This window comes from Cygnus olor, chromosome Z (assembly GCF_009769625.2).
Source record: "Cygnus olor isolate bCygOlo1 chromosome Z, bCygOlo1.pri.v2, whole genome shotgun sequence".
NCBI classification, from domain to species: Eukaryota; Metazoa; Chordata; class Aves; order Anseriformes; family Anatidae; genus Cygnus; species Cygnus olor.
In genome coordinates, this window is record NC_049198.1 from 17,603,237 (window position 1) to 17,629,858 (window position 26,622).

General features: G+C 37.4%; 1 protein-coding gene across 1 annotated transcript in view; it reads left to right on the forward strand.

Annotated features, from left to right (window-relative positions):
* Window positions 1-26,622, forward strand: part of NDUFS4 (NADH:ubiquinone oxidoreductase subunit S4) — a 47,930-nt gene that overhangs the window by 5,982 nt on the left and 15,326 nt on the right. The window contains exon 2 of the mRNA XM_040541457.1: window positions 17,376-17,454. Coding sequence (XP_040397391.1) covers window positions 17,376-17,454 — 79 coding nt within the window. The remainder of the gene's footprint in view (window positions 1-17,375; window positions 17,455-26,622) is intronic.

Genomic DNA, 26,622 nt, shown 5'->3' on the forward strand with positions numbered 1-26,622 from the left:
GGCACCAGTTTGGAAGAAGTAGGTGTTACATATATCTAAGTGTATAGTTAATGTAAAATCCATTCTTTTTGACTCTGTCCACACTGTTCAAACAATGATTGTGTGGATAAAAGAGTCTAGCAGTCACATCTTGAGTATTCACTGTGTCTGAAAGCATCGTCAGTGGTTATTTTTTATTGTCACATGCCTCTTGTATCATCATCTGGTCTCTCTTTCTTATGAAGGAAGAACCTCTTCCTGCATCAATTTTTCATGCTTTGACAGGTTTCTGACAAGTAGGATAACTCAAGTCTTTTTGCAGTACATTATGTAGGATGTCAAAATCGATAATCCTTACTTGCTTCTGTCCTGCAATATTTGACAGGCCAACAGCGTACTGTGTTGTTCATGACTGGTGTATTGTTCATGGATATGCATGAACCTAGTACCATGCATATCTGTACCTGGCCAGAGCAGCTCTGGTGAACCAGAGTAGTGTTTTCAATCTCCTGCCTTTGGCAGTATGGGGAGCAGGGTGAAGGACTGTTCCCTGGTTCCTTTAGGATGGAAAGAGGATGCTTCGGAAAGGCCACACGGAGAACAGGAAATGTAATGAAACATTAGGAACATTATAATGTTGCTGTCAAAATGAAGAATTCTGTCAGAGATGAGAGAAACACACAACTGAAAAATACCGTTTCATATTATTTAGCCTTCTTCTAGTTCTTGTCCTTAATGTTCTACGGGATGACTGTTTTTCTAATGTAATCGGAGAAAAGTAAATAGTGCAGGAGGTGATGATAGCAAAGCATACCTGATGAGACTTCTTAAACTGCTGCTCACAGTTGAGCATGTAACGTGGAATGACTTATTTTCATTTTATTGTTTCCTTCACTTTTGGAATTAGAACCCCAAAGAGGAAGATAGAAGGAATGACAAACTCTTTAGCAAGAGAAGGTTTAATAGAGAAAAGAAGGAAGACCTTTAAGGTATGTTTGTATGGGAAGATAGCAAGTAAATAAGGTGTGGGTTTGCTTCTGCACTAAAACAGTTGAAAGCTTTTATTACCAGCTCAGTGCAACTAGTCAGTTTGAGTTCAGAACCACTGGTCACTGCATATCTTTAAAAAAACATTATTTCATTCTAAAATATACTTTTTCGTATATCTACTGGTCTGTCCACCTAGTGGTCTTCCTTCTACTTTGAGGATTTGAAGAGGAGTGGAGAATGAGAGGGAAAAAAAAAAAAGAAAAGAAGGGGGCAGAGGTGAAGTTTGTTGGCACTAATATCCTAAAACAGAAGGACATAATATTTTCCTTAGGGACTAAACAGTTTAAAATAGATTTTGATACTGTGTTTGAAAATGATGCCTATTTTGGTTTAAAATACAAAAACAAAAATAAACAAATTCTTTCATGGAAGAGGTTTTTATGGTGGTATTTCCTAATACCAAATATTTGGTGTCTCTAAGTTTAAGAGAAGTGTTTTTGTACAACATGTTACAGTGACTTCAAAAATGAAATTTATAGATTAAGAAATGCCATATGGATACAAGAAGAAGGGGAATTTGAATGCCAGCTGTCAATAGATAGCATTTCAAATCTATGTGAACAAAATAATAAAATTTGCTTTAGTTGCAGTGGTTTAATATATACTGTTCAGTATGTATAGACTGGGAAAAAACTTTTTGGGTTACAAAATAACCTTGATATTCCCTTAACGTAGGTTTGATATTTATGATTCAGTTAACTATCTTTTTCCACTGTAAATCTTAAACTCAATGCAGTATCTATATATGGTTGCCCAAGAGATGATTGTTTTGGGCTTGTATTTCTGACTGGTAGGAGCTGTCACCTTTAAAGCTGTTCTTCACAAAAGCAGGTACTAGCAAAATGTACAAGTGAGATTCAAAAGAACTTAAGTTCCAAAAATGAAGTAACTCAAGAATTTAATTGCCATCTATCTCAATAGCATGCTGCTCTGGCCTTTCACTTGCAACTTGCTACAGCCAAATTATTTATAATATGTCTAGCATTCATGCTATATATCTAGCATTTCTGTTTTGCACGGAAGTAAATACAGTAAGAATTGTTAGACCAATGTGTAGGTCTCAGTATGTTAGACCAATGTACTAAGTCTCCTCTGTGGCATTGTTGGTAATTTCACCTGTTCTTAAGCTCATGTTGACAAATGGTGAGGATAGAAACACTAATTACAGTTAATTTGATTGATATTTTAAACTTTCGGTCGTGTTCTCGATTTTCAGTATTCCTCTTGCTGACATCTTAGTGACAAATCATCTAGTTAGAATAGTAATAATTTCTAATCATCTGCAATCTGTGGCAGTGTCTGTCAATTTTATTTTTTTTAAGGAATCTGTGGACATTAAACATGCTTGAAAACAATGTTAGGTGTAAGATAAATTTCTGGGAATACAAAAGCAAAATCACTACCCAGTTCTGTCTGGGCGTAACAGGTAGTCTTGTTCGTAGTTATTATGCTTTATACTGATCTTAGTGATGCAGGAAAGTATTTGTTTTTAAGCTTGTGTATTTTTGATTATTTAAAAGCGAACTCTGCATTTTTTTTTGTTACCGTAAGAAATTAAACTTGTAGTATTCAGAGAAAATTTGGAAATGAAAGATATTCTACCTCCTGCAGCAGCTATTGATTTTTATGCTATCGAGCAAATTGGCTGTTGTATACAAAATTGGCTGTTTTAAGAGAAAAGTTATTTGTATTGAAATGCTAAGCAGGGAAGATAAAGCCTATTATAAATAGTATTTTTAAAAAATGAGAACAAGTTTAAAAAAATCTTCTTTTATACTAACAGCTTCAGAATATTTTATAATCCACCAGAGCTTATTTTCATAGTTTCATCCATGTACATGTTTTCATTCTCACAACAATACAGTGGATTTTGATATGCTTTTTAAAATTTTTGTAAGAATTGGATTCTGAGTATGTCACAAACTACACATCCAAGCAGTTTTAAGATTACATGCATTATTGTTTCTAATGAAAATACCGTTAAGCTAGCAGGAGGCAAGCTGAAAATTTACCATTGCCTTCTTTATAATACGCATGTCCTGAGAAATTAATGGCATACTTTTGTCTGAGTTTTTAAGTGCAGTTGCTCCCTACTGCCCAGTATAAAAGTATGTTTAGGTACTATTTTATTAACAAGCCACTTTCAAGCAGCAGTAATCTGTGTATGACTTAATCTTCCCTTGACCCGTGACTGAGGAAGTAAATTAACTTCTGACTTGACTAGACAGACTGTAGGCAGCTCTAGAATGTGTGTGGGCAAACATTTCTTGCAGCTGTTTATTCTTGCAGTATTAACATGAAACATCTCATGAACAGCTTCTTCTTATTTTTAAAACTCCCATTTAATGTATTTTATATAAAATATTTGAAGTCTGATCTTTTTTGAATGTGTACAGTGCAAATATAATTATTCTGATATTGTCATTTGCTATAAATCTAATGAGGTAACGTCCTACTAATGTTAGTGAAGCCATAAAGTCCAAAACAAATTCTTGAGCCACAGAATAACTGTTTAATTCTTCATCTTTTCTGTGTATTTAAATAGTTTTAGTTAGAGATTTTTATGAATATTGTATCTGAATTCAGTAATCTTCATAAGTACCATTTTTTCTTTACAAAACTAGAGTTGTATTTTGTAGCTATTTAAAGACCCAACAATAAACAAGTGTCTTACTACCTTCAGTTAGAACTACTATATTTTAAATTAAGGAAAGAAACAGCTCTTCATGCAGTAGTTTTGACTGTTCTGTCATGTATTCAAGGCATATTTGTATGTGCTGCATAAGTTATCAAGGGGAATTCTGCAGCAGCGATGTTTTGTCATACGTCAATGTTGATTGTGCCTACCAGAGAAAGAGACAAATAATCTGAATGTTGTTGTCTGAACTGCAATTCAAGAATAAGGTTTGCATTTGAAGCACCAGTTTTGCGTTAAGGGTTTATTCCACTTAAGAATAGAGTGAGTGATAGCAAGGCTAGTAGTCTACTTTCAGGGTGCTAATAGCTACTCAGCTAGTAGGACTGTGAAAAGAGACTAGCAAAAGCAAAGAACAGTACCAGTGGAAGAGAATAGAGTCGATGTATAAATAAGAGTACAAGGAAACATATAAATATGGTAGCCAATAAAATTATTTTTATCTCAAAGGTGAATTCTCAAAAATTGATTGTAAGATGTGTTTACATTAATAGCTTTAAATGGAAAGAAAATGCAGTAAGATAATTTTGGAACAACAGTGCAGTCAGCCATTCTTTTAAAGCAGACTTCATTTAAGGAACTTGACAGTTTCACATTACCCTTGTACCACAGCATAGTTTATCCCTCATCAGTAATTGTCTGAGGACTGCAAATGTTCGTATGGTATGCTGTAGAAGGAAGTACTTCTGTTTATGAACTAGAGCTATGTAATCACTACTTGCACTTAAGTGTAGAATAGCATTTGAAGTTCTGATGTGATAAGTTCTGTAAAACTTAATTTGGAGACACTTACATAGGCCACATAGGTTGCAGCCAACCATTTGTTTTAACCTAAGGATGGGTGGGTTTTGTAGAAGCTAATTAATCACGCTGGTTCCCACACAAAGAAAAAAATGTGTGGTTAGTATCTTTTGAGAAAGTGGTAAGATATAAGATCGGTCATTATAGAGAAACTAGATAAAAATTGTCCTTTGGTTTGACTGCAAAGTAATGAGGCTGAAAAACACATGCAAATATATTACATGCAGTTGATGAATCTGAATTTGATAGAAATTAATGGCTAGTAGGAAGCAGCAAAGTCTTCCCTTCTTGCCTGAATGGAAGGCAAGTTGGAAAGCAAAGGTGATCTCAGCAAGAACAGGGCCCTCACTGACCAGGACACAGTCCTTCAGCATCTCAGCATGAGCAGAGCTAGGGCAATTGATAAGTCTGTCAACAGTCCCAGACACAGCTAAGTGATAAAAGCCAGGTCCAGGGTCCATCCAGGGAGACCAGTCAGGAGCAAAAGGAGCCAGAGACCAGTTTGAAGACAAGCTACAATGTGTGTCTCAAGTCCATTCAGGCAACAGGGTAGAAACATGGTTGGAGCCATACTGCAGGTTTGGGGATTGAGGGATTGAGACAGGAGCCTAAATCAGGACTGGAGACTGGTACAGTTAATCCTGTCACTCAGGCAGGGAAGGAAGACCCAGAGCTGAGCTTAAATGGAGCTTCTGGTGTTCATGGAGGCTGTGGGTGAAACTGACCAGAGTTACTACGGCCTGTTAGTGCCCTCAGGGCCCTGACACATGGTCTGGCAGCCTTGGTCTTCATGCTTTTAATGTTAGAGAGCAAGCTGACTTGAAAACTCAAATCATAATTATTCTGGCATATAAGATGGCACCATTGGTTTTCTTCTCCGTGTATAACTCAGTAGGCAAAGAGTTATTGAAGTGTTATCATAGAATCAGAATAGTTTGGGTTGGAAGGGACATTAAGATCACCCAGTTCCCACCCCACCCCACACCCCCCCGCCATGGGGGTAGGTCTCATGAGAGCTGACAATAACAAATAACATATTTTTTCCACTCAGAGGTGTGTGGAATAGATGAGTTGGAATTATTTCAATGAAGGAATATGTACAGGCAGAAGAAGAAAGAATGGGCTGTGGTTAATTAAGCCGTGTGGTATTGTGGAAAGTAGCAAAGGCAGATGATAATTGTGGAATGGTGACAGTTCGAGGAGGAATTGAGGACAATAGTTTGACCTCAGAAACGAAATTGAAGAGTAAGGTGGCTGAGATGAGGTAAATTGGACAAAGCAAGGGTGAAATAAAATTATCCACAATGTTAACTAGATTATTCCATCGTCATCTAGAACAACTGCTGAGAGCATATAGTTCCGAAAGTGACCTTCTGTATGTCATGTTCCATTTGTGAGCCATTTGGCTGTGATGTTTATGAAGTACTACAAACAAAAATGAATAAACAGCTCTTGAATACATTTTTTTATAGCTGCCCAACAGCTGAGGCATACTAGCCACATAGATTCATTGACTTTTGTGAAATGTTATAAACTGTAGTTTTGCATTAGCACTTCAAGGGATTGATTCTCTTTTTTACTACAGTTCAATAGTTTACAGTTGAAATGTTTGGTGACAGTAAAATAAGAAAAGTTGCCTTAATGTGTATGCTATATTTTGTAGATTGAGATTAGCGTAGGATTGTTAGAATATCTATTACATAAACCTGTGTGCTCAGTCAAATAGGAAGGCAAAATTAAGAGGACAGGGACAAAATACAAGACCACACTATGCCGTAAAACATTTTGAGTAAAGATTCTTGCATGTTTCATTTTTTGTTTAGTTTTACATAATTAAAAGGCTCTTGTTCGAAATGCATAGTCTTCCCTAACACAGAGGTGGGCTGTGGAACATTAGTTTCATTCCTCACAGTTTTGGAATTAAACCCTTTGACTTTTGTTGTTCTTGCTATAAAGAGAGCACAGTTTTTAGTTACTGTCTAGTTATGTGAATGCCTGAATGTGTATGTGTGGGGAGAAATTTGACATTTAGTAAGCACAAACAAAGCAAATATGTCACCTGTGTATTTTGTGTTTACTCCCAACAGAATTTTTTCCCTCTTCCTTCTTAACTTTATTAGGTTTTCTAACTAGATAACGTAAAATTCAATTGATACTTGATAATAAGCTGTGCAGCATTTCTAGTATTATTTGTCTTTCAGATGACTTGCCTACAGAAGGTTTAGTGGTCCTCAGCAAGCTGCGATTTTCAAATTGTGATCTGCAATGAAATTTCTAAGATTAGGTCTTATTCTTTAGACTAACATGTAATGGAATTGCTGATCAGCAGCTGTACAGGTGGTAACAGCTTAGAGCTCCTCTGCCACCTGACAGCAGATGGACATCTTATAAATTATATATTCTATTGCTGAAAAAGTAGTAGACAAAATCTCCTTTCTTTCCTAGTGAGTTTTGTGATTTCAACTACAAAAAATACGTAAATATTTTTGGGTCATTCTTAGCATGTAAATCTCCTCTGTCAAAAGTGTTTCCAGTCTTTTCACCGCTGTTGGCTAGGATACTTTGAATTACGTGCATATAGGGATCTAAAAGCACTTGCATGACTTTGTTATGAAGTTTATTTGCAAACAAAGACTGAGTTTACATCCTAGAGGTTTGAGAAAACAGTCTGGTATCAGCCTGGGGCTGGCTCAGAGCTGTTTCAGGACTTAGAGCCCTTGTTTTCCTGGGTGCTGACATGAACTGGAGTGAGTGTGGATTTTTGCCCCAAATATTCCTTAGGTCAAGCAGTTTTCAATGTGTAAATGCTTGTGCCCTGCACGTGCCACCTAGTTAATTCTGCTGTTTGGCAGTGCTCTGGAACATGGTAGAGACACTTGTGTAACTGCAGGAATAGTTTGAGCCTGCCTGTGCTTTCTGTCAGGCTTTTGCTGAGCCACAGGAAGGGCTGCACTGCTCTTTGCTGTGTTCCAGCTGGTGGCGGCTAACAGAACTGGCATTTGTCCTGGGGACTTCACTGGGGTGCCACAAGTGGCTGTAATGGTGGGTCAGTATTGGGAACTGGAGCTGTGCTTGCATAGTGCTGTGGTTCAACTGGTGCCATGGCCATCACTAGAATTTTTTTATCCATGGGGTAATTAAAGTAAAATCCCAAAGAACTAAAATCTGACTGTTTTCTTCTTAAAATATTTAGAAGTATTACATTAATTCAATTTCCAAAAGTAAACCAACTTAATATTTTGCTTTGGTAATACACACTAAGTTACAAACCACAACTTGAATGCTAGAAGTTATTCTCTTGTTTATTCAGTACAGTTAGATGCCCAGTGCTTCTTCTCATAAATAGATTTTTCTAACAATAAAGCACAATCAGTTCGTGCCCTGATTTCCAAACCCACACCAGAAATATATGTTTTTTCATATGACCTTCTATGTTTATGTTCTTATGCAGTATTTATATATTCCTATTTAAATTTTGGTCTTTTTTTTTTTTGGTACATAATATAGGAATTTCAGTACTTTAGATTAAGTAAGTCAGTATTCATTCATTCAGAAACAGAACTGACAGTGTTTATAATTCAACATCATTTTGCAGGCAAAGTAAAAATTACGATGTGCCAATATTGTCTGAAAATGTAGCTATAAATGGGGAACTTGCTTCTCTTCCAAACCCAAAAGTTATTCATGTGGGTTCATACTGCAAAATAGACCTTCAGTTCATACTGCAAAATAGACCTTCATGGTCTCCACATGGACTGTTTGGTATTATAAACTATCCCATATTGTATTTATGTTGGGATGTTGTAAAAATAATAAAAGAATCCTGGTAAAAAATAAAATATCAGTGACTCTGATAAGGCATTGTCACTTTAATTACAGTATTACAGTAGTAAATTTACTACCAAGGAAGCACTATCCCACTGTATTTAAGTTCGTCTCTCACAAGTTTATAAGCTGTCTGTATAAAAATGCATTATATTGGGCCTGAATACCATGGTCTGTACTGTATCTGACATCATGTAACAGGCAGTCATTGTCTGCATTTTACATGAACGAACATTATACTAATTTGTTTTTAGTCTACTTAATTGTAGCGTGTGACTAGGTTGGATGCTGTGGAAAGTTCTGAGTTGACAGTTTTTCCATGTTCTTGTTGAGAATTTCAAAGTTTTTAGGGTGGCTATATGCTGTGAAGCTTCTATTATTCCTCATGAATGCCTTACCATAAAAAAAAAAAGTTGCTTTTCTAAGAATGGTTATCTCATTTGTGCATCAAAGGATTCAGTTCCGCTTCTGCATATGTGCATCCTCTGGTGCTATGGTCATTCATTATGAGAATACTTAAAACTCCATTTAGACTTAATTCTTAATGAGTGCTTTCATTTTTTATGAGGTGCACGAAGTTTTCTCTAGGACATTGTTTCATCTCTGTTGTGATCTGGTTACATGTGCCATGATACCTAGTTTTCTTTAATATATCTCCAGCAGTTGACCAAAAGGGGGTGCTAATAGATCAAACAGTCAGATGTGTTGCATGAAGAGGTTAAGGAGCCTTTTTTTCCTGCAACGAATTCAATCTGAAGGCCTAGATTAGTACAGGTAAATACAAGTTTTTGCATCTGGGTGTCATATATAACATGCTAGTAGCAGTGTTGCTTTGTGGAAGGCAGATTCATGTGTTGAGAATATGGCTGCTTGTCACCTTTTGCTAGGCTTGTGGGACTTCCTTGTGACACTTCCTGGTGTTCTCTTCTGCAAGACTTCAATGTATTTTGCTGCGTATGTGGTTAAATAAACAAAAGCATATAAGTGTTAAACATCGGTTGTTGGCAGATAACTGAGAACTTCAAATTTGGTAATTTTTACAAGTTGACTGTAGATATCCAAAGTTACCGAAATAAATGTTTAAGCCAGATGCCTTAGTTTCCTTCATCCAAATATCACGGAAGACTTCTGTTTTTGACTGTTTGGTTTCTCCAGTTCAACAGAACTGGTTAATTAATGCCATCAACAGAGCAGTGACCTCTTAATTGTCAGAAGGGAGGAGAAGACGTCCCTGAAAGCAAGGAACTCTGCTACCTCCTTATTCTATGGCAGGATAAGATAGTTGAGAGACTAAAACCTGACATACATTGTGGTGAAGACTAAAGAATTTCAAATGGCTTCGTAATTGACCTCTCCATTTGTGAAGGTGAGATGCAGAACCTATTTGTGAAGGTGAGATGCAGAACCTATTTGTGACTTCACTGACTGTGGATGGAAAATAACCTTTTCTCATAGAAGACATGCATGTGGTTAGTTGATCACAGAATTTGTTTTTCCAAAATAAGTGAAACTTACATAATTTTTTGAATTCTGCAAATTCACATTTTCACTAGTATTCATCATTAATTCATTCACTGTTACTGAGCTAGTGTGTGAGTCTTTTTACAAGTATTTAACAAGAAAACCATTTAGTGTACTTTATGCCAATTGTCTATGTTTCTACTCTTTCTATTGAGTATAAAATAACTTTGAATTTACTGTGGGACTCTAAAACAATAAGTTGTAGCCATAACCCAGTCTGGATGTAATGTTCTAGCCTGTAACGCCATTCTCAAGAACAGTGCATTATGAAAGAAAAAGTGACCTTAGCTTTTTTTTTAAATTCCTAACACCAAAACCCAGAAATGTCATAACATGTATTGTTTTATACCAGATCTTAAAGCTGAGTTCATGCTGTGCTGGGCCATTATTAAACTCATGTTTTTTTTAAAAAAAAAAAAAAAAGTATTATAGTTATTTTTAAGGGAAATGCAGAAAGTAATATAATAAAATGATAATAAATGATAGGATTAAATGATAATTTTGGAATTGATTATGCAGGATCATATAGATCAATTTTAAGGAATTTAAATGCCCAACACAGTACTCTGGGGGGTGGGAAGGGAGAAAATACCACTTTTGTAATTGTAAACCAAATGACATTTTGAATTGTGTTTTTTTTTTTTTTTTTTTTGAGCAAAAGAACTTGCTATAGGTTCATTCCAAGTTAGTCATGTTTGTGGAAAGACAAATATACCTTGTTTGTGTGACAGACTAATGTGTAAAGAACAAAAAAGGTATCTTCCATTAAGACAATGGCTAGGAGATTTAAGAGAGAAAGTATCCTTGGGGAGAAGGGAGATGGTGCTAGATGCATCTTAACCAGCTGTAGCCAGTCCTCTTTAATGGCAGAAATAAAAACTTCTTAGAGACTAGGAGACCTTGGTTTGCTACAATCCACGAAGCTGCAGAGTTGATCAGCTGCGTAATGAGCATGTGAGGAAGTACCAGGAAGATTATAGAGGACATGAGTGATTTTTTTATAAAATATTAATTTTAATTCTAAGTCATTTTGAGTTTTTTTGTTTCTTTTGTTTTAAAAGACTAATTATTCTATTAAAAGTCACACCTCTATTTGTGGCAAGGTCATGGGTCACATCCTCCCAGAAATTGTACTAAAGTACATGGAAAATAAGGAGGTGATTGGTGACAGCCAACATGGCTTCACTAAAGGCAGATCGTGCCTGACAAATCTGGTAGCTTTCTATGATGGTGTTACAGCATTGGTGGATGGGGGGAGAGCATCTGACATAATCTATAAGGATTTGTGCAAAGTATTTGACGCTGTCCTCCCTGATATCCTTGGCTCTAAATGGGAGAGACGTGGATTTGACAGATGGACAATGGTGGGTAAGGAATTGGCTGGATGGTTGCACTCAAAGAGTTGCAGTCAACAGCTCAGTGTTCAATAACGAGATTAGTAATGAGTGGTGTTCATCAGGGGTTGGTATTGGGACCAGTGCTGTTTAGCATCTTTGTTGGTGACATGAACAGTGGGATCGAGTGCACCCTCAGTGAATTTGCCAATGACACCAAGCTTTGTGGTGCAGTTGAGACGGTGGAGGGAAGGGATACCGTCCAGAGGGACCTGGGCAAGCTTAAGAGGTGGTCCTGTGCAAACCTCATGGAGTTTAATGAGGCCAAGTTCAAGGTCCTGGGTCAGGGTGATCCCAACCACCAATACAGGTTGGGTGGAGAATGGATTGAGAGCAGCCCTAAGGAGAAGGACCTGGGCGTGTTGGTTGATGAGAAGCTTGATGTGAGCCGGCAATGTGCGCTTGCAGCCCAGAAAGCCAACCATATCCTGGGCTGCATCAAAAGAAGCATGGCCAGCAGCGTGAGGGTGGTGATTCTCCCCCTCTGCTCTGCTCTCATGATACCCCACCTGGAGTCCTGCGTTCAGCTCTGGTGCCCCAGCACGAGAAGGACATGGATCAAGTCCTGAGGGGGGCCATGAGGATGGTCTGAGGGTTGGAGCACCTCTCCTACAAAGACAGGCTGAGGGAGTTGGGGTTTTTTTTCAGCCTGAAGAAGAGAAGGCTCTGGGGAGACCTTACAGCAGCCTTCCAGTACCTAAAAGGGGCCTACAGGAAAGCTGGGAAGGGACTCTTATTTGGGAGTGGTGTGATAGGACAAAGAATCATGACTTTAAGTGAAAGGAGGGGAGATTTAGATTAGATAGAAGGAAGAAATTTTTTTTTACTAAGAGAGTGGAGCAGGTTGCCCAGAGAAGTTGTGGATGCCCCGTCACTAGAAGTGTTCAAGGCCAGGTTGGATGGGGCTTTGAGCAACCTGGTTTAGTGGGAGGTGTCCCTGCCCACAGAAGGGGGATTGGAATTAGATGATTTTTAAGGTCCCTTCCAAAGCAAACCATTTTGGGATTCTATGAAACCAGGCTTTTGCATTTAAAAGCTTGTTTGTTCATCAGTATCTCACTGCAAGAAAAATGCTTGGGCAGATTCACAATGGATCTGGCCAGCTTGGAATCTCATCACAGTTTTTATTAGATAGTTAAGTTTGAAGGTAGTTTGATCTGTATTTTGAATAGGAGATGAATTAGCCTGGAAGATAGCAGGGTTTATTGTTGCTATATCTAAAACTTCCTGCAGAGTTTCTGAACTTTAGAATTAAATTGTTGGTCTGTTTATTTAAAATATTCTGTTTATGGTAATTTTAAAACAGAGCTTGGTTTGTCATGGAATGGTAAAAAATGGAACTCTTAAGATACCAGCACGGGAAAAAAAAAAAGCATAAGCAGTCAAGAAAGGCATGATGTTGTAACGTGAAGCCGTTTTGCTTAGAAAGAGAAAGGAGGAAAACAGATTACTGTTTCAGAGGTCAAAGAAAGGAGAATCGTATGAGAATGGAACAGTAAAAAGTATATTTTATACTTCTGCAATTCGGTCTGTCACAAAAAGCCACCTAAAGGTCCGTGGTGTATGTGGGCAGAGGCAAGTAGTAATTGGGAATTTTGTGTGAGTTACTTTATTGTTGGGGACAGAATAAAAGGTTGAAACAGAGTAGTCACCTAAGTGATTTAGATTTTATATTCATTTAGTTTGAAGGTTAAATAAGTGTTGTCAAGATTAAGGGGAGATATGAGTGATGAAATGATATTTCTTGTCGTGGGAGTTTGAAAAGAAAAGATTGCGTGAAAGAGGTTTGTTTCATGGTTATCTCCTCAGTTAAGTTAGGACTTGAAAGTGCTCGAAGTTTGTGTCACTAAATGGGGAGGAGCTGTTGAGTCCAGTGGGGGTAGAGAGGCCTTGCAGAGGGATCTTGACCAGTTAGAGGGCTGGGCAATCACCAATATGAAATTTTAACAAGAGTACATGCCAGATTCTGTACCTGGGAAGAGGCAAGCCTTGCTATATGTACAGACTGAGGGATGAGAGGCTGGAGAGCAGCTCTGTGGAAAGGGGTCTAGGTTGACGGCAAGTTGAACACAACCCTTGCAGCCAGGAGGGTCAGTCATACCCGAGGGTGCATCAGGCACAGCATGGCTAGCCAGTCGAGGGAGGGGATTGTCCCGCTCTGCTCTGTGCTGCTGCTGCCTCACCTCCAGCACTGTGTGCAGTTTATGGCACCACGATATAAAAAGGGCATTAGACTATTAGAGAGTGTCCAAGGGAGGGCTACAAACATGGCAAAGGGTCTACATGGCAAGATGCATGAGGAACGGCTGAGGTCCTTTGGTTTGTTCAGCCCAGAGCAGAGCAGGCTGAGGGGAGGCCTCATGGCGGCCTGGAGCTCCCTCACAAGGGGAGCAGAGAGGCAGGTGCTGAGCTCTGCTCTCTGGGGCCAGTGACAGGACCTGAGGGAATGGCATGGAGCTGGGACAGGGGAGGGTCAAGCTGGGTGTTAGGGAAAGGCTCTGCACCCAGAGGGTGCTCGGGCACTGGGGCAGGCTCCCCAGGGCAGTGGTCACAGCACTGAGTTGCTGGAGTTCAGGAAGTGTTTGGACAACGCTCTCAGACACATGGTCTGATTTTTGGGTGGTCCTGTGCAGAGCCAGGAGTGGGACTTGATGATCCTTGTGGGTCTCCTTCAAGCTCAGGGTATTCTGTGATTTTGTGATTAAGTGTCTGACACTAGGGACAAACATGCAATGAATGAAACTTGTTGAAAATGAAACGAGTGCTCTGGGAATCAAGTAACGCTTTCTATTAACTTTGGAATAGTAATATTTCAGATCACATGATATTTCAAAGTTGTTGGTACATACGAAAGCTCCAGGGTACTTTCCTATGAGAGATGCAACAAATGGCAGTGTCAATAGTCTGTCATCATTAAAGCAAAGCTGGTATTTTGTGTAGTCTTACACAGAGAGACCTCCATGGACTCCAGCTCCAGATTCTTAGTCTAGTCCAAATGCCCATTTTCAACAAGTTTTCAAACATGGAGTACTTACAGAAAGTTCCAACTCACTGTAATCTGGGGCTGGGCAGAAGTCTGCATATTTAAGGGAACGAGGTTGCAAATTCCAGTGGCAGGTGGGCTTTTTCAAAAATTGTGTAGTCAAGTGAAGTGGCCTTTGAAAAATGATGAAGAGTAGCAGAAATTGACTTAGGCTAGTAAACTGTCTGTCTGCTTTTGAAGAAGAAGAGCTAAAACATCTCAGAGAGCCTTCCAATTCATCCCATCTGACAGAGACACCTTGTGCAAATAAATTAGTTCCTTCTGTATGCAGTTTTGCCCACCTTTAATCTGGTGGGATTTTTACCAGTATCAGTTCTTTCCTGTTAACGTTTATTTTTTTCTAAAAAGACAGAAATTTTCAAAATGAACAATCACCTGAATAATAAGGATGTCAGGCGACATAATGCTGAGTGGAAATAAGTTTGGAAGGGCATGGCATGAAATACATTAAATTTTGTTCAAATTGCATCTACATTACAAGGATAATGTGTGATTCTGATCAGCCTAGTTACTCCAGTCTTGGCTTACATAAACCCTTCACGTGTTCATCAGACCTTTTCACAGAGCAAGGTTCTGAGAACTTCTTGATTTATATCAGATTTTCTGTTCAGAAAGGACCAATTTGATTGTATGGGCTAATATTCTTTGGCCATATATTTAATAACGTAGTGAATACCATATCACACGGTGCTCTAGAATAACCATGGAATACTATTTTGATACTAAAATGCCTGGGATGGAGGAAGAAACTTATTTTCCTATCACAGTGTTTTGCCTTGTTTAATGTGTGCTTTCAGCTGCTTTCCACTGGAACTTGTGTAATACTCCTGTTCGAGAAACTTTTAGGATAACTTCAAATTGGGCACGATTTTGAAGAAGGATCATCTAAAAGCATCTTCATAGTATATTGCAGTTATCGTTGTATCCTGTTCACATGACATACTTGTTCGATATGTGCAAATTAAAAAATGACAGCTGTGTTGTTCTCTGAAACAGAGCTTTTGAGCTAACAGAGTAGTTATCATTTAGATGTGAAATTCTTGCATTCCCTGGCTTCTCCCAAAACTACTACTTCAAAGTACCCTTGCAGGCAAATTTTGTCATTTCAAATGTGCGTCTGTCCATACCAGAAAGTAGGGTGTTCTACAAACTTTGTGCTTTGAGTTCGTTTTTCTTGACATGGAGGCTTTCTGTTGTTGCTATTTTCAAATCAAAGATAATTTAGTAGCATGTATTCTGTGTTAGAGGTATAGATTGGTGGGAATCTGCATTTGAAATATTACTGGACTGAACTTTGTTCCATTTGCGTAGATCTGTAAGATTTTTGTGGCTTACTTGATAGTCACTGATTTTAAATTTCCTTCTAGTGTAGGTTTTACCTCTTCAAAACTTTACCATGCCAGCATTGTCTGAAAATTGAATGCTCATTTAGTTAATGTGTTAAATCCAGTACAGCTATCCTTTTGTTATGTGGAATTATGAGTGGCTTTTTCCAAGAGATCAACTTAATATCTTCAAATGTGGCACGGAGGGACATGGTTTAGGACACAGATGTGGGGACACTGAGGGACATGGTTTAGTGATAGGACTCAGTAGTTCTGGTTGATGGTTAGACTTGGTAATCTTGAAGGTCTTTTCCAACCTAGCTCATTCTGTGGTTGTAGAGTCTATGAAGTGCATTTTCACCAGAATCCACAAAAATTGGAGAGGGATTTAAGACTAGAAGATGTGGGTGGATGCAAGCATTATAGGGACTTTTCCCCTGGCTACACCTTCTATGTTCTCATTGGCTTAATAAAATGCTATGTAAAGTACACTGTTGTAATTCTTCGGGTTTTGAATGACTTCATGCAAGTTACCTCATCCCAATATGCCCTTCAAATTACTGAATGTGAACTGGGCAAAGTGGGGGGCGTCGAATTTTGATAGTGTTGCAGATTTTTTAGTGTCTTGGAACTCTGCTTTAAAAGCTGTGGAGTTTTTTGTGGAGGCAGTTGTGGATGGTTTCCTCAAAAGAGAGGTAAATGTTATCAGTAGTGTTAAATTACTAGAAGTACAGTTGTAAGCATCCCATAGACAAAATCTCAAAAGTTCATTTGCATTTGCAAGTATGTCTTGTTTCCCAAGTCTGGTAATCTGAAGAATAGTTGAAACTGAAGTGGCTTAGCCCCTCTTACTGTTCAGTTATTTGTATTCTTGCACTATTGTGCCTTATTTGTTTAAAGTGACCTTAATTAAATGTGAAGCACACTACTAGCTCAGAGAACTGTGCTTTCTGGCTTGTTTCACTTGCTGTTGAATTATTTTGCCAAAAGATGATTTGCACTCAAAAGACCTTATCCTGACATCAGTGACATAATGCAAATTGATGACAAATTTTGTTTCTCAATTCAGTGATGGGGGATTGGGTTCCATATTTCCATCTTCACTTTGCAGGTTTAGCAATTATGCAGAAGGATTAATCATATTTCTTGGAAGCTAATAAGCTGGCCCATACTGATTCAGGAGTGCAGCAAAATAGTTGTGAGCTTTGCCCACTTAGAGATAAAAAATGGTGTTTGAATTACCAGCTTAATGTTTTCGTGCTGTTTATTGTTTTTTCCTTAAAAAAAAAAAAAAAGGTTAATTTCTGTTGTTGAAGCCTAGAACTGGAGCTTTCCCATTACAAATACGTTTAAGATTTTTTTCCTCTGATGCCATCATTTTAAGGATCAGAGTTCCAGAATGCTTGCAGCAGCCTTGTATTTTTCTGTCTGTTCGTGACAAACCAGCTACTGTACATTCATATAGAGCAGTACAGTCCTTGCCACTGGCAGTCTCTCTGTGACAGAGAGCCTGTAGGCTGACATAAAGTGCAGCCTGTTGTGAACTGCTAAGTGGGAGTCTGCCAAAAACTCAGCAGACAGAACTAATTGGGGAGAAAAAGGATTTTTGTGCCCTCATCTCTCTCTCTTCCATTTTTTTTTACAAGACGGATATTGTTAAAGTAACTTGTTTATGTAAGATTTGTCTGCCTCTATTTTCTCATTGCATGAATCATTTTTTAACTTCAAGTCTTGCACCGCAGGTCACTGAGCACTTCCACATGGCGTCTGGCACAGAACCAAACTCGAGACACGCAACTCATCACAGTTGATGAAAAATTGGTAAGGGTTTTCTACTGCATACTGCTATGATACAGCCTTCAGGGTTATTTCTGCACAATAGGCGTTCAGTATGGTATTCTCCGCTCTTCTAGGAAAGCCATACAAATGTGAACTACAAAGCAAAAATCCTTCATACATTTTTAAAAAGGCAGCATTAGTAAAACAAGTATGTGAAGGAAATAAGGCATTCCAAGTATTAAGCAATATAAAATGATGAGTACCTTGTTTATTATTGTATTGTGGTCAAGGACTAGTATGAGCTGTAATTTGTAACAAATTTGCTGTTTTTGAAATCTGGATATTCTTCTGTGTAGTGAAATCATACAGGATTTGCCAGCTTCCTAAAATTATCTTCATTGGGACCCATATTACTAAAGAGAGTGTGTAAAGAAGCATGCAAGGTTATTGTTACTATGTACATATACTCTAGCTTTTGAATATGCATGAAGGTTAGATTACAACTAGGAACAAATGCATAACATTCTTCTGCTAATCAGTAGCAGATCAGAAATTTGGCAATCTTTTCTTGTAAGTTCTTCCATAATGTGTGGTCTGTTACTCTAGATGCAACCTGACACTTATGTTTACATTATTCAATAGTATAATTTTTGTAAGACTTCTGGAGGGAATGCGTCACAGCAAAAGCATGCTTTTCATTGGTTTTCATACTGCTTTTGAATCTTCAAGAAAAAAAAAATCCCATCATATGTACCAGACAGTTCATATTTATCTGCTCTCTTGTATCCCTGAAGCTATGTTAACTGCTTACGAACAAGAGGAAATATTTGGGATTTGTATTTATAAATTGAATATTCGTAATGATAACTACGAGTGGAGACAGCTCAACTTTAACAGATTATTAGGAAAAAATGCGCCTATTATAGCAACTCCTTAGGGCTTTTATTTCTAATGTTTTCTAGTACAGATATAGAGAGTTTTTTTTTTTTACCTGCCTGTGCATTCAGCTTTTTTATATACTTTTTTTTTTTAAATTTAAAAATTAGTAACATCATGTCAGGTTCACAAATAAGGGAAGAAAAATAATACTGTATTTCAGTGAGGGTGGTTATTTGCTTACATAATTTCATAATTTGGAATTCAGGAAATTTCATTAGATGTACAAGAGTTCATGAGTCACTATGTAAACAAGATGCACCAAGTCAATAGACCTACATTTCCCTAAACATATTATGAGTTGTGTTTGTGTATTGTAGCACTGTTCTTTAATACTAAAAAAAATCTAAATAACATTTTTATAATGCCTTAATTTACAGCGTCACATTTCCCTAATGTAACCTCAGGTGATAGATAGATACATGGGTCTGAAAGAGACTGCAGTGCAAAGACAGACCCGCAAAATAAATACTCTCCTATCTTCCGTTTTGTATTTAAATGTACACTATTCTAAGTCAGGGTTTTTCATTTCCCTGTCTGTCTAACTATGAAAGTTTATCCTTTCAGTTGAGTTAGTGATACTAATTTGAAATACAACTGTTCTGTTCTCTCAGTGCTAGTGTAAATGAACCATAAATGAGGTGGCTATTTCTAATGTCATTATGTGTTCTCATCAAGTTGAAGGCACTCTTAACATAGTTGTTGGTTTGTTTTTTTTTCAGATCTGATACTAGCAGCCATTGAATCATTTTGCTCAATACTACTGTTTGTTTGTCAGCTTTTGGTATATATAAACTAAATGATCTTTTTATCCTCAGTTCTTTCCAGCATTAAGTTAAATGTCAGACAATATTATTTTCCTACAGTATTGTGCATGTAGGCACGCATTCTAGATGCACAAATCCTTTCCTCCAGACTCTTGTGGGGCCTGAAACAAAATGATGTCAAATTAGAATAACATTTATAAGGTTTAATTTTGTATATTTAGATATAGTCTGACATCAACTTACAGGTGGCTTTTCTGTGCACATCAGAAAGGAGCAGCAAGAACAGGTGGAAAATGGGTTGGGGTTATCCATTTGCTGTATTCCTTTTGTAACTTGTATTTTGAAACTGAACTCCTCCATGAGTAGATGCTTGCAAGGTAACAGAGTAACACTGTGGTTATTAAAAGAGTCTAATTGCCTATTGTAATTGAGTTCCCCGTACTTCTGTGGGCCTTGTATTCCTACATGTGCATACACTTGCTAGAACTAGATCAATGTGGATTCCTTTGAATTACCTTGAGTCCTGTTTGAATCTGAAAGTATTGAAACATTCCTTGTCTTGGTAAACGCAAATGAAATTGGAGGAGGAAGAGTATCATAACACTGAATTATTAAGCAGTAGTCAGTTGCCTTCTTGCTGCAGCCCAGCATGTGTTGAATACAACAGAAAAATGAGCTCTAATGAAATAGTGGAAAATGAACGTGGTCTAAAAGCTATATTGTGGATATCAGAAGAAAATGGGACTTTTAAATGTAAAAGGAGTTAAATGCTCCGCTTATATATAACTAATCCAAGAAGTGATGTTTTTGTCACAATTATTAGTCGTTTTCTGTGAATGTTGAGTAAAATATATTTTATGGACAGTTAAATCCAAAGAAAGTAATACAAATTGAACAAAGCTAAACAAAAATACAGTTCTTGCATCATATTTTGAATCTCTGGCCACCGATTAGGTCATGTTCCAAGAGTCTGGACAAATAGCTGGGTGAAAAGTAGTCTCTCAAGACCCTGCTTGTGTTAGGAAATTTGGGCTATAGAGGACAACGGCTGCTGGCAGCAAATCTCCCTCAGGTGATGTTACAAACAGCTTAACTGTTTGTGTGTATGGAGTAACTTAATGTCCATGATCATGACATCAGGCTTTGGTGGTTTTGCCTAAAATTGGGATTTAAACTGTTCAAAATTACCATGATTTGTTTCAGTCATTATAATTACGATGCATCAATGCTATTGGTTTTAGCTAGAAGAAGTCCAGCATGTGTGCTTTAAGCAGGCTCCTAGTCAGCACAGGTGACACTGCATTGTGGTTGTCTAGTGTGGAGTTTCTAGAGGCTAGACACACTCATGGAAGTAGCTGTCTACATAGGGAAGGTGCCATAGCAAATTCCTCCCAAATATTTGCCACTAAAAGAACTTTTCTGTAATGGTTAAGTGATACCAGTATTGCATTAGTATTTCAAAATTAGACTATATCTAAATATACAAATTAGTATTTCAAAATTAGGGCAGAAGGTATCTTATGCATCTCAAAATTAGGATATTCCACCGGTAACATATATGCAGTGACTCAAAGCAAAAATGAACGTAAGCACAGTTGTAGAGTTTGGTCACTGGGGAGATGCTAGAAACATTGTGGAACAGTGGTTAAGGATCAGCTATTAGTTGCAGCCGTCTCACAGATGTTTTTATTCTGCATTAGGCCAAGATGAAGTAGGATGGGTTGCTACACAGGGTTAAGCATTTGAGAGCAGTACTATCAAGTGCAATTGACATGGTACTAAAGTGATTTTTGCAGCATTCGGGAACATGTAGGCTATATCACAAGCATGGCAGGCTAACCGCAATAATGCTATTGACACTTCAGCTGCTGTCCTGAAACTGTTAAATTTTGTCAATACTGTTAATTAAGCTTTTTTCAGCAGTGGTTCAGAAGTCTCAGTTCTGAAAATTAGTAGAGGGACAGTTTTCTTCTGATTGTAGACAAACTTGCATGTAGCTATCATCGACAATACCTTGCATGCTGCAGTATATGTTGAATTTGGCACAGAAAAATCTGACCCTTTTTAGGAGATGAGCAGTTCATATTTTTCAGATCATGTTCACGATTAGCAGTCAGTGCTGCATCCTGCAGCAGCCTAGGCCAAAACTGTTTAGTAACTATTGTGAAATGAGGATCAAGAGTCTTAGCAGCTTCCTCTTGGCTGTCCATAGGTAACAACAGTTAGTGTTTACTATGGGATAATCCAGGAGTAGCAGTATTAGTAGGGTTCTCGGAATACAAACCTCTTTGGGGAAAAAAGGTATGCATGGACTTTCAATAACTAGTTGAGGAAATACTCCAGTCCATTTTTTCTACAAGACTGCAATATTAGCAAACATCACACGGTGTTTTCAGGATTGAGTCATAGTTTGTTCACCTTCATCCAAATCCCAGTTTTGGCGAGGCTTGGGACGTAATGAAATTGTATGATCTCAGTTTGAAGAGTGAAGTGTGGACTATATGTATATTATAATAAACAGGGATAATACTGCAGCTCAAAATAAAATATACAAACAAGTGAAAAATAGCCTGGAATGATGAAACTTATTTGGATATCAATCTGATAGTCTACAGTGCTGTGAAATAAAGGACACAGTAAATCAAGCTTTAACATGCTTTTTGAAGTGTGATTGTTCCTATCAGCCTTTCCCAAGAACCGAGAGTATATAATATACTGCACTCTGAAAAACAAGGCAGTAATGTATCATAAGGTTACGTGCAAGACAGTGAGACATTGCATTTGAAGACTGCTTATAGGAGCTGTTTTTGCAACTCAGTGAAAAGAAATACTTGGCAAAGCATCCATTTATTAAAGACAGGCTTACTAGATTTCCTTTTCTTGAAACTACTATTCAGCCAAGAATTCTCCAAGCATTACCACTGTGTTAGATAATACGGATATCATGGATGTTCTGTGTTTTGGTTTTCCAAAATTCTGTTAACCCCTTGTGGGTGATTCCTTGAGGGTTAGTTCAAGCTGTTCATAAAGCATTTTAACAGGATGAAAGAATTTAGAATAATCTTTTCTTCATTTAATCCACTCTAACTGCAATATTTATTCAACTGGTTACCATAAAGAATTCAGTTTAGGATAGCGTTCCTCTTTAGATGAGGAATGTAACTTCAAAAAATTTTGTGTGCCTTATACTTTGGCCAAAATGGCCTTGTGTATGTCCCGTGGCTTGAAGAGGTACTTTATACCATCACAGTTGTGTCACATAAGCAGGTGGCCAGGTTATTTGAATTCTGTATTGTACTCAGGATTCAGGGTAGATGAAAAGTGGTTTGGTGCTGGTATAGAAAATGTTTAGTGCAGTGTGTTTTGTCTTGTTTCACTTCATATTCAATGCTTTGTGTTTAGATTACATTTAGTCATCTGTAGCTGTGATGTCTGACACTTGAATGGTATTAGTTGCCAGTGCAGAAGATGTTTAAGATATTAAGTCACGTTCTAGAAGTACTTCAAAATTAAATGAATTTTTTCAATATAAATGAAATATTCAAAATTTTAAGTGTTTGCAAGTAAAAATACATATCCATCTACTTGAATTGTGTCTAATTTAAGTGTGAACTTAGGCTGAGTTAAATACTTAAACACTTTTACTCTTTTTAGAATCACTAATCGTTTGTGTGTGTGCATTTTTTACTGGAAAACATAATCTTTAAAAACATTTTTCTATTTCCTTTTTTTCTTCAGTGAAGATTAACAAATTCTGCCGTGGGGAGAAAAAGACCGTCTTGGATGACTTTGTCAAGCTGTTGATATGATGCTTAACATTTAAAGGTTTTAATGGTTTGGGGAATGGTGATAATCTTTCTCACTTCACGTACACCGTGCTGGTCTGTCTACCAGAGCACTGTTTATTTCTAAACAGTGATACTCGGTTTAAATGACACGTCAGTTTCTATTGTAGTTTTGACTGGTAGTTGCATTTGGTCTTTAGTACAGTACAAGCTCAGGTGTAAGGTGTGTGTGTGGAGCTACAGATTATCTAGCCATTTACACGTTTTCAGCAGTGCTAATTCAGTATGTTTTGTAATTAAGTAATTGGAATATCCTATCTTAGTTCAGCCTGTACTGCTTGCTACAACTTGTTTTTGTAAGCAATTGTAGTTTGATGAAGCTTGCAGTGGTTTGGAAAACCTGGTTGGGTGAATACTGATAGACGGCTTTCTGTAAGAATGTCTGCAGGCAACAAGTTACTCCACAAGATGAAGAAGCCTCCTGTTACCTCTGAATGGTTATAGAAACTACATAAATTGTCCTCACATTTAGCCTCTTTTAAGAGCTTTTAAATAAACTGAAGCTTAGCATGTATATATATATTTTTTTAAATACAGAAAACTTTACATTTTGCACATGGCCTTGAACCTAGTGTGAAGTGCTGCATAGTTTTATCAATGAGCTGCAGTTGCACCCTTATCCCTGTATAGGTTTGTTTAGCTTTAGGATAGGGTAGATGATTTGGATTTCTTCCTCTGAGAGCCTTTTCTTCTGGTGGATGGTAGCGCTGTCTCTGCTGGGTATTGGAAGGAGGAGTGACTGAGATTGAGCTTACACAACCTCCTAACATCTCGAGTGTCTGTTTTGTCTGGACTTCCTTCATGCAGCATTCTTGTGCAAAAATTTCAAGGCTTTAGTCTGGGAGCACTGGGTCAAAGAATATGTCTGCTTGAAGAGTATGCAGGAGATTTGTTTCATTACACAGTATTTTATTTTCTATCAAGGAATACTTGTTCTGAAGTGCTTGCTACGATGGCTGTTCAGAAAAATAAAAGGAGTATATTATGTTTAGTTTGTCTGGTTTCCAAGGGGTTATTCAACATGCAAATACTTGTTTGGTTTTGTAAGTCTAAATATGCAAGCAGTGTTTCTAATCTGCTAGAAAGAATAAAAGTAAGCTGTTGATACAGTCTAGTAATCTAGAGGAGTAAGAAGTAACTTCAGTTTTGGAGCTGTTTTGTTTAGTAGTTTTGCTTTTTAAAGACTAGGTCATGTTTTCATGTTCTCATAAACAATGCCATTACCCTGGCCTTGTCTAGAATGCTTAAGTTAGTATCCCCTGTTATTGAATATTTCTGTAGATGACGTGAATTCTTTTTGTCTTGTGAGGAATAGTGAATAAACAAGTCCTTGTAGAGACCTTGTTTTTCTGTCCACTAAAATGTCTCTTTCCTCATTTGTGTAGTAAATCCAAATTTAGATAGATAAGACACACATTCTGCTTACTCTCTGAGAAAATTCTGTTTACAGACTTGAAAGCGGTTTCTAGTCTTGAAGTTCTAGCTGAATTGTTTTATTAGTCAGAAGGAAAAAGCTTTCCTTGTCTGGAAGGGAAAGTTTCAGCACAGTAATCCCATAAGATTGGGCATGCTGCAGAAGAGCTTGGTGCTTTTTAACTACTACCCATTTCTACTCAGACGATCAATGATGAAATGGAAACTGATGTTCTTCCAGTTCTTCACAGCTTGTTGTGTGCCTTTGAATTACTTTAGGGGTTGCTTTCTCAAATCAGGAATGTTAAACTGTGTTAAGTGAGGACATGGACCATGGAGAGAGCAACTGATATTCAGACCACAGAGTTTTTTAGTTCTTGTCTTGTGAAGTCTTGCATGCACTGTAGGGAAGTTCTCAATCTCTTGTTTGGTCTTGACATACTCAGTGCTATTCATTCCATAAAGCCTAGCCATTTATTTTTTTGTGTAAAGGAAAATCTTTGCTTGATGGGGAAATAACTTTCATCCTGTTAACTATGAGCTTGAACACTAGGTTAAGAAATGGGAAGAGCATGAGCTATTATGAATTTGTACCAAGTGCTGACTGAAAAAACACTGACAAAGGCATACTGAATGAATGCAGTATTTTTTTTGAGATGTTATAATTATGTCACAAATGACAAAAAAAAAAGAGGGGGGGATATGAAGAGCAATTCCTGTTAGCAGCATATGAAAATTGGATAATTTTTCCTTTACAGACTCATTTTATATATGTTATGAAATATTTATGTGAAAAAATAGATAACATTATTTTCTATATAGGCCAACATCATCGTCGTCATCAATCATGTATTTGAAAGGTTTCATCAAGTAGCATGTTAACCAGGCACAACTTTTTTAAATATAGTTTTATTCTTTATTCTTCTGGTTTTTATTCTTTTGTAAGTGACCACATTTTTGCCACCATGCCTACTCCATTTGAAAGCATTCTTGGGTCAAATAATTCTAGCTGTCTGATAAGTCAGAAGTTGAATATCATCTTCTGTGATGTCTGTTTCCAAAACAATTTCTTACTATTTTATCATTGTTTAGTAAACATAATAGTGCATTGTAGTCTCCTTTGTTGTTTTTTTTTTCCCACAGTAATAGAAAACTGAAAAGGAAGGCTGTAGTCGATCAAGTTGAATTACTGAATTTGAATACCTAGTTTTTTATTTTCATGACAGGTTTCTCTATTGTATTAGAATGTACAAGACCATGATTTCTGTCCTGTAAGTAACCTTTAAGGCCAAGTATGTAAAAGCCAAAGCACAAATTACAGCGACAAACGTCTAGATAGAGCAAGCTAAAAACAGCTTGTAAAATAACACTAATACATTCTATTTGTGATTCTGCTTTTTACAGAGAGATTGTAGAAAGCTTCCATTTTAGCCATATAGGTAAATTTAAAGAAATAGCTTTTGTCCAGTGGAATTCAGCCATGTATTTATGGATTATGATTAACCAGTTGAGGCCTCATGAACCTACCAGGGAATAATGAATGTGTTACTGTTAGAAAAGATCCTCCTAAAACACATCGAAGGCTTAAAAGCTGTGTGCACTAATTAACAAAATACAGTGAACATTTAAGCTGCTAATAGCCGCAGCATCCCTGCTGCATAGACCTTCAGTATGCTAACACTGCATAACAGGTCTCTATTGTGCATCTCTTTAAAGAGGGTAACTGTGTCCCTTCTTTTCTTGCTTCACTACCTGCTGCGTATGGAAATCGTGTACGCTATTTAGCACCCGCTTTTAAGTCCATGCATATTACATAGAAGAATTGCATCTTGCATTAGGGTAAGGGACAGCTTTTAATAGTCTTGCTTCCTTGTAACTTCTTAAATGCAACTTCTCTTCTAAAAAGCATGCACCGGCAATGATCTTGCTCTAAATTTGCATTTCTTGATTGGGGTTTTGTGCTTTCTGTTTTTCTCCCGTGTGCCTCATCCCACTTGCTACTTTGTGACAAAGATCTGTTACAGAAATCACTTTAATTATAAAGGAGATGTAAAGAATAGAGAACATGCATCACAATGGAGGCAGGCATCGGTTTACATGAACTCAGGATTTCAGGATATTGTTCTTAGTAGCAGACCATGCACTACTGTGACAGTATTGTCAAATTAAATTTGAAAATGCTACTTTTTGCTCCCCCATCCCCCCCTTTGATGAAGATATTTTTTTAATAAAAAGCCTAAATAGCTTGT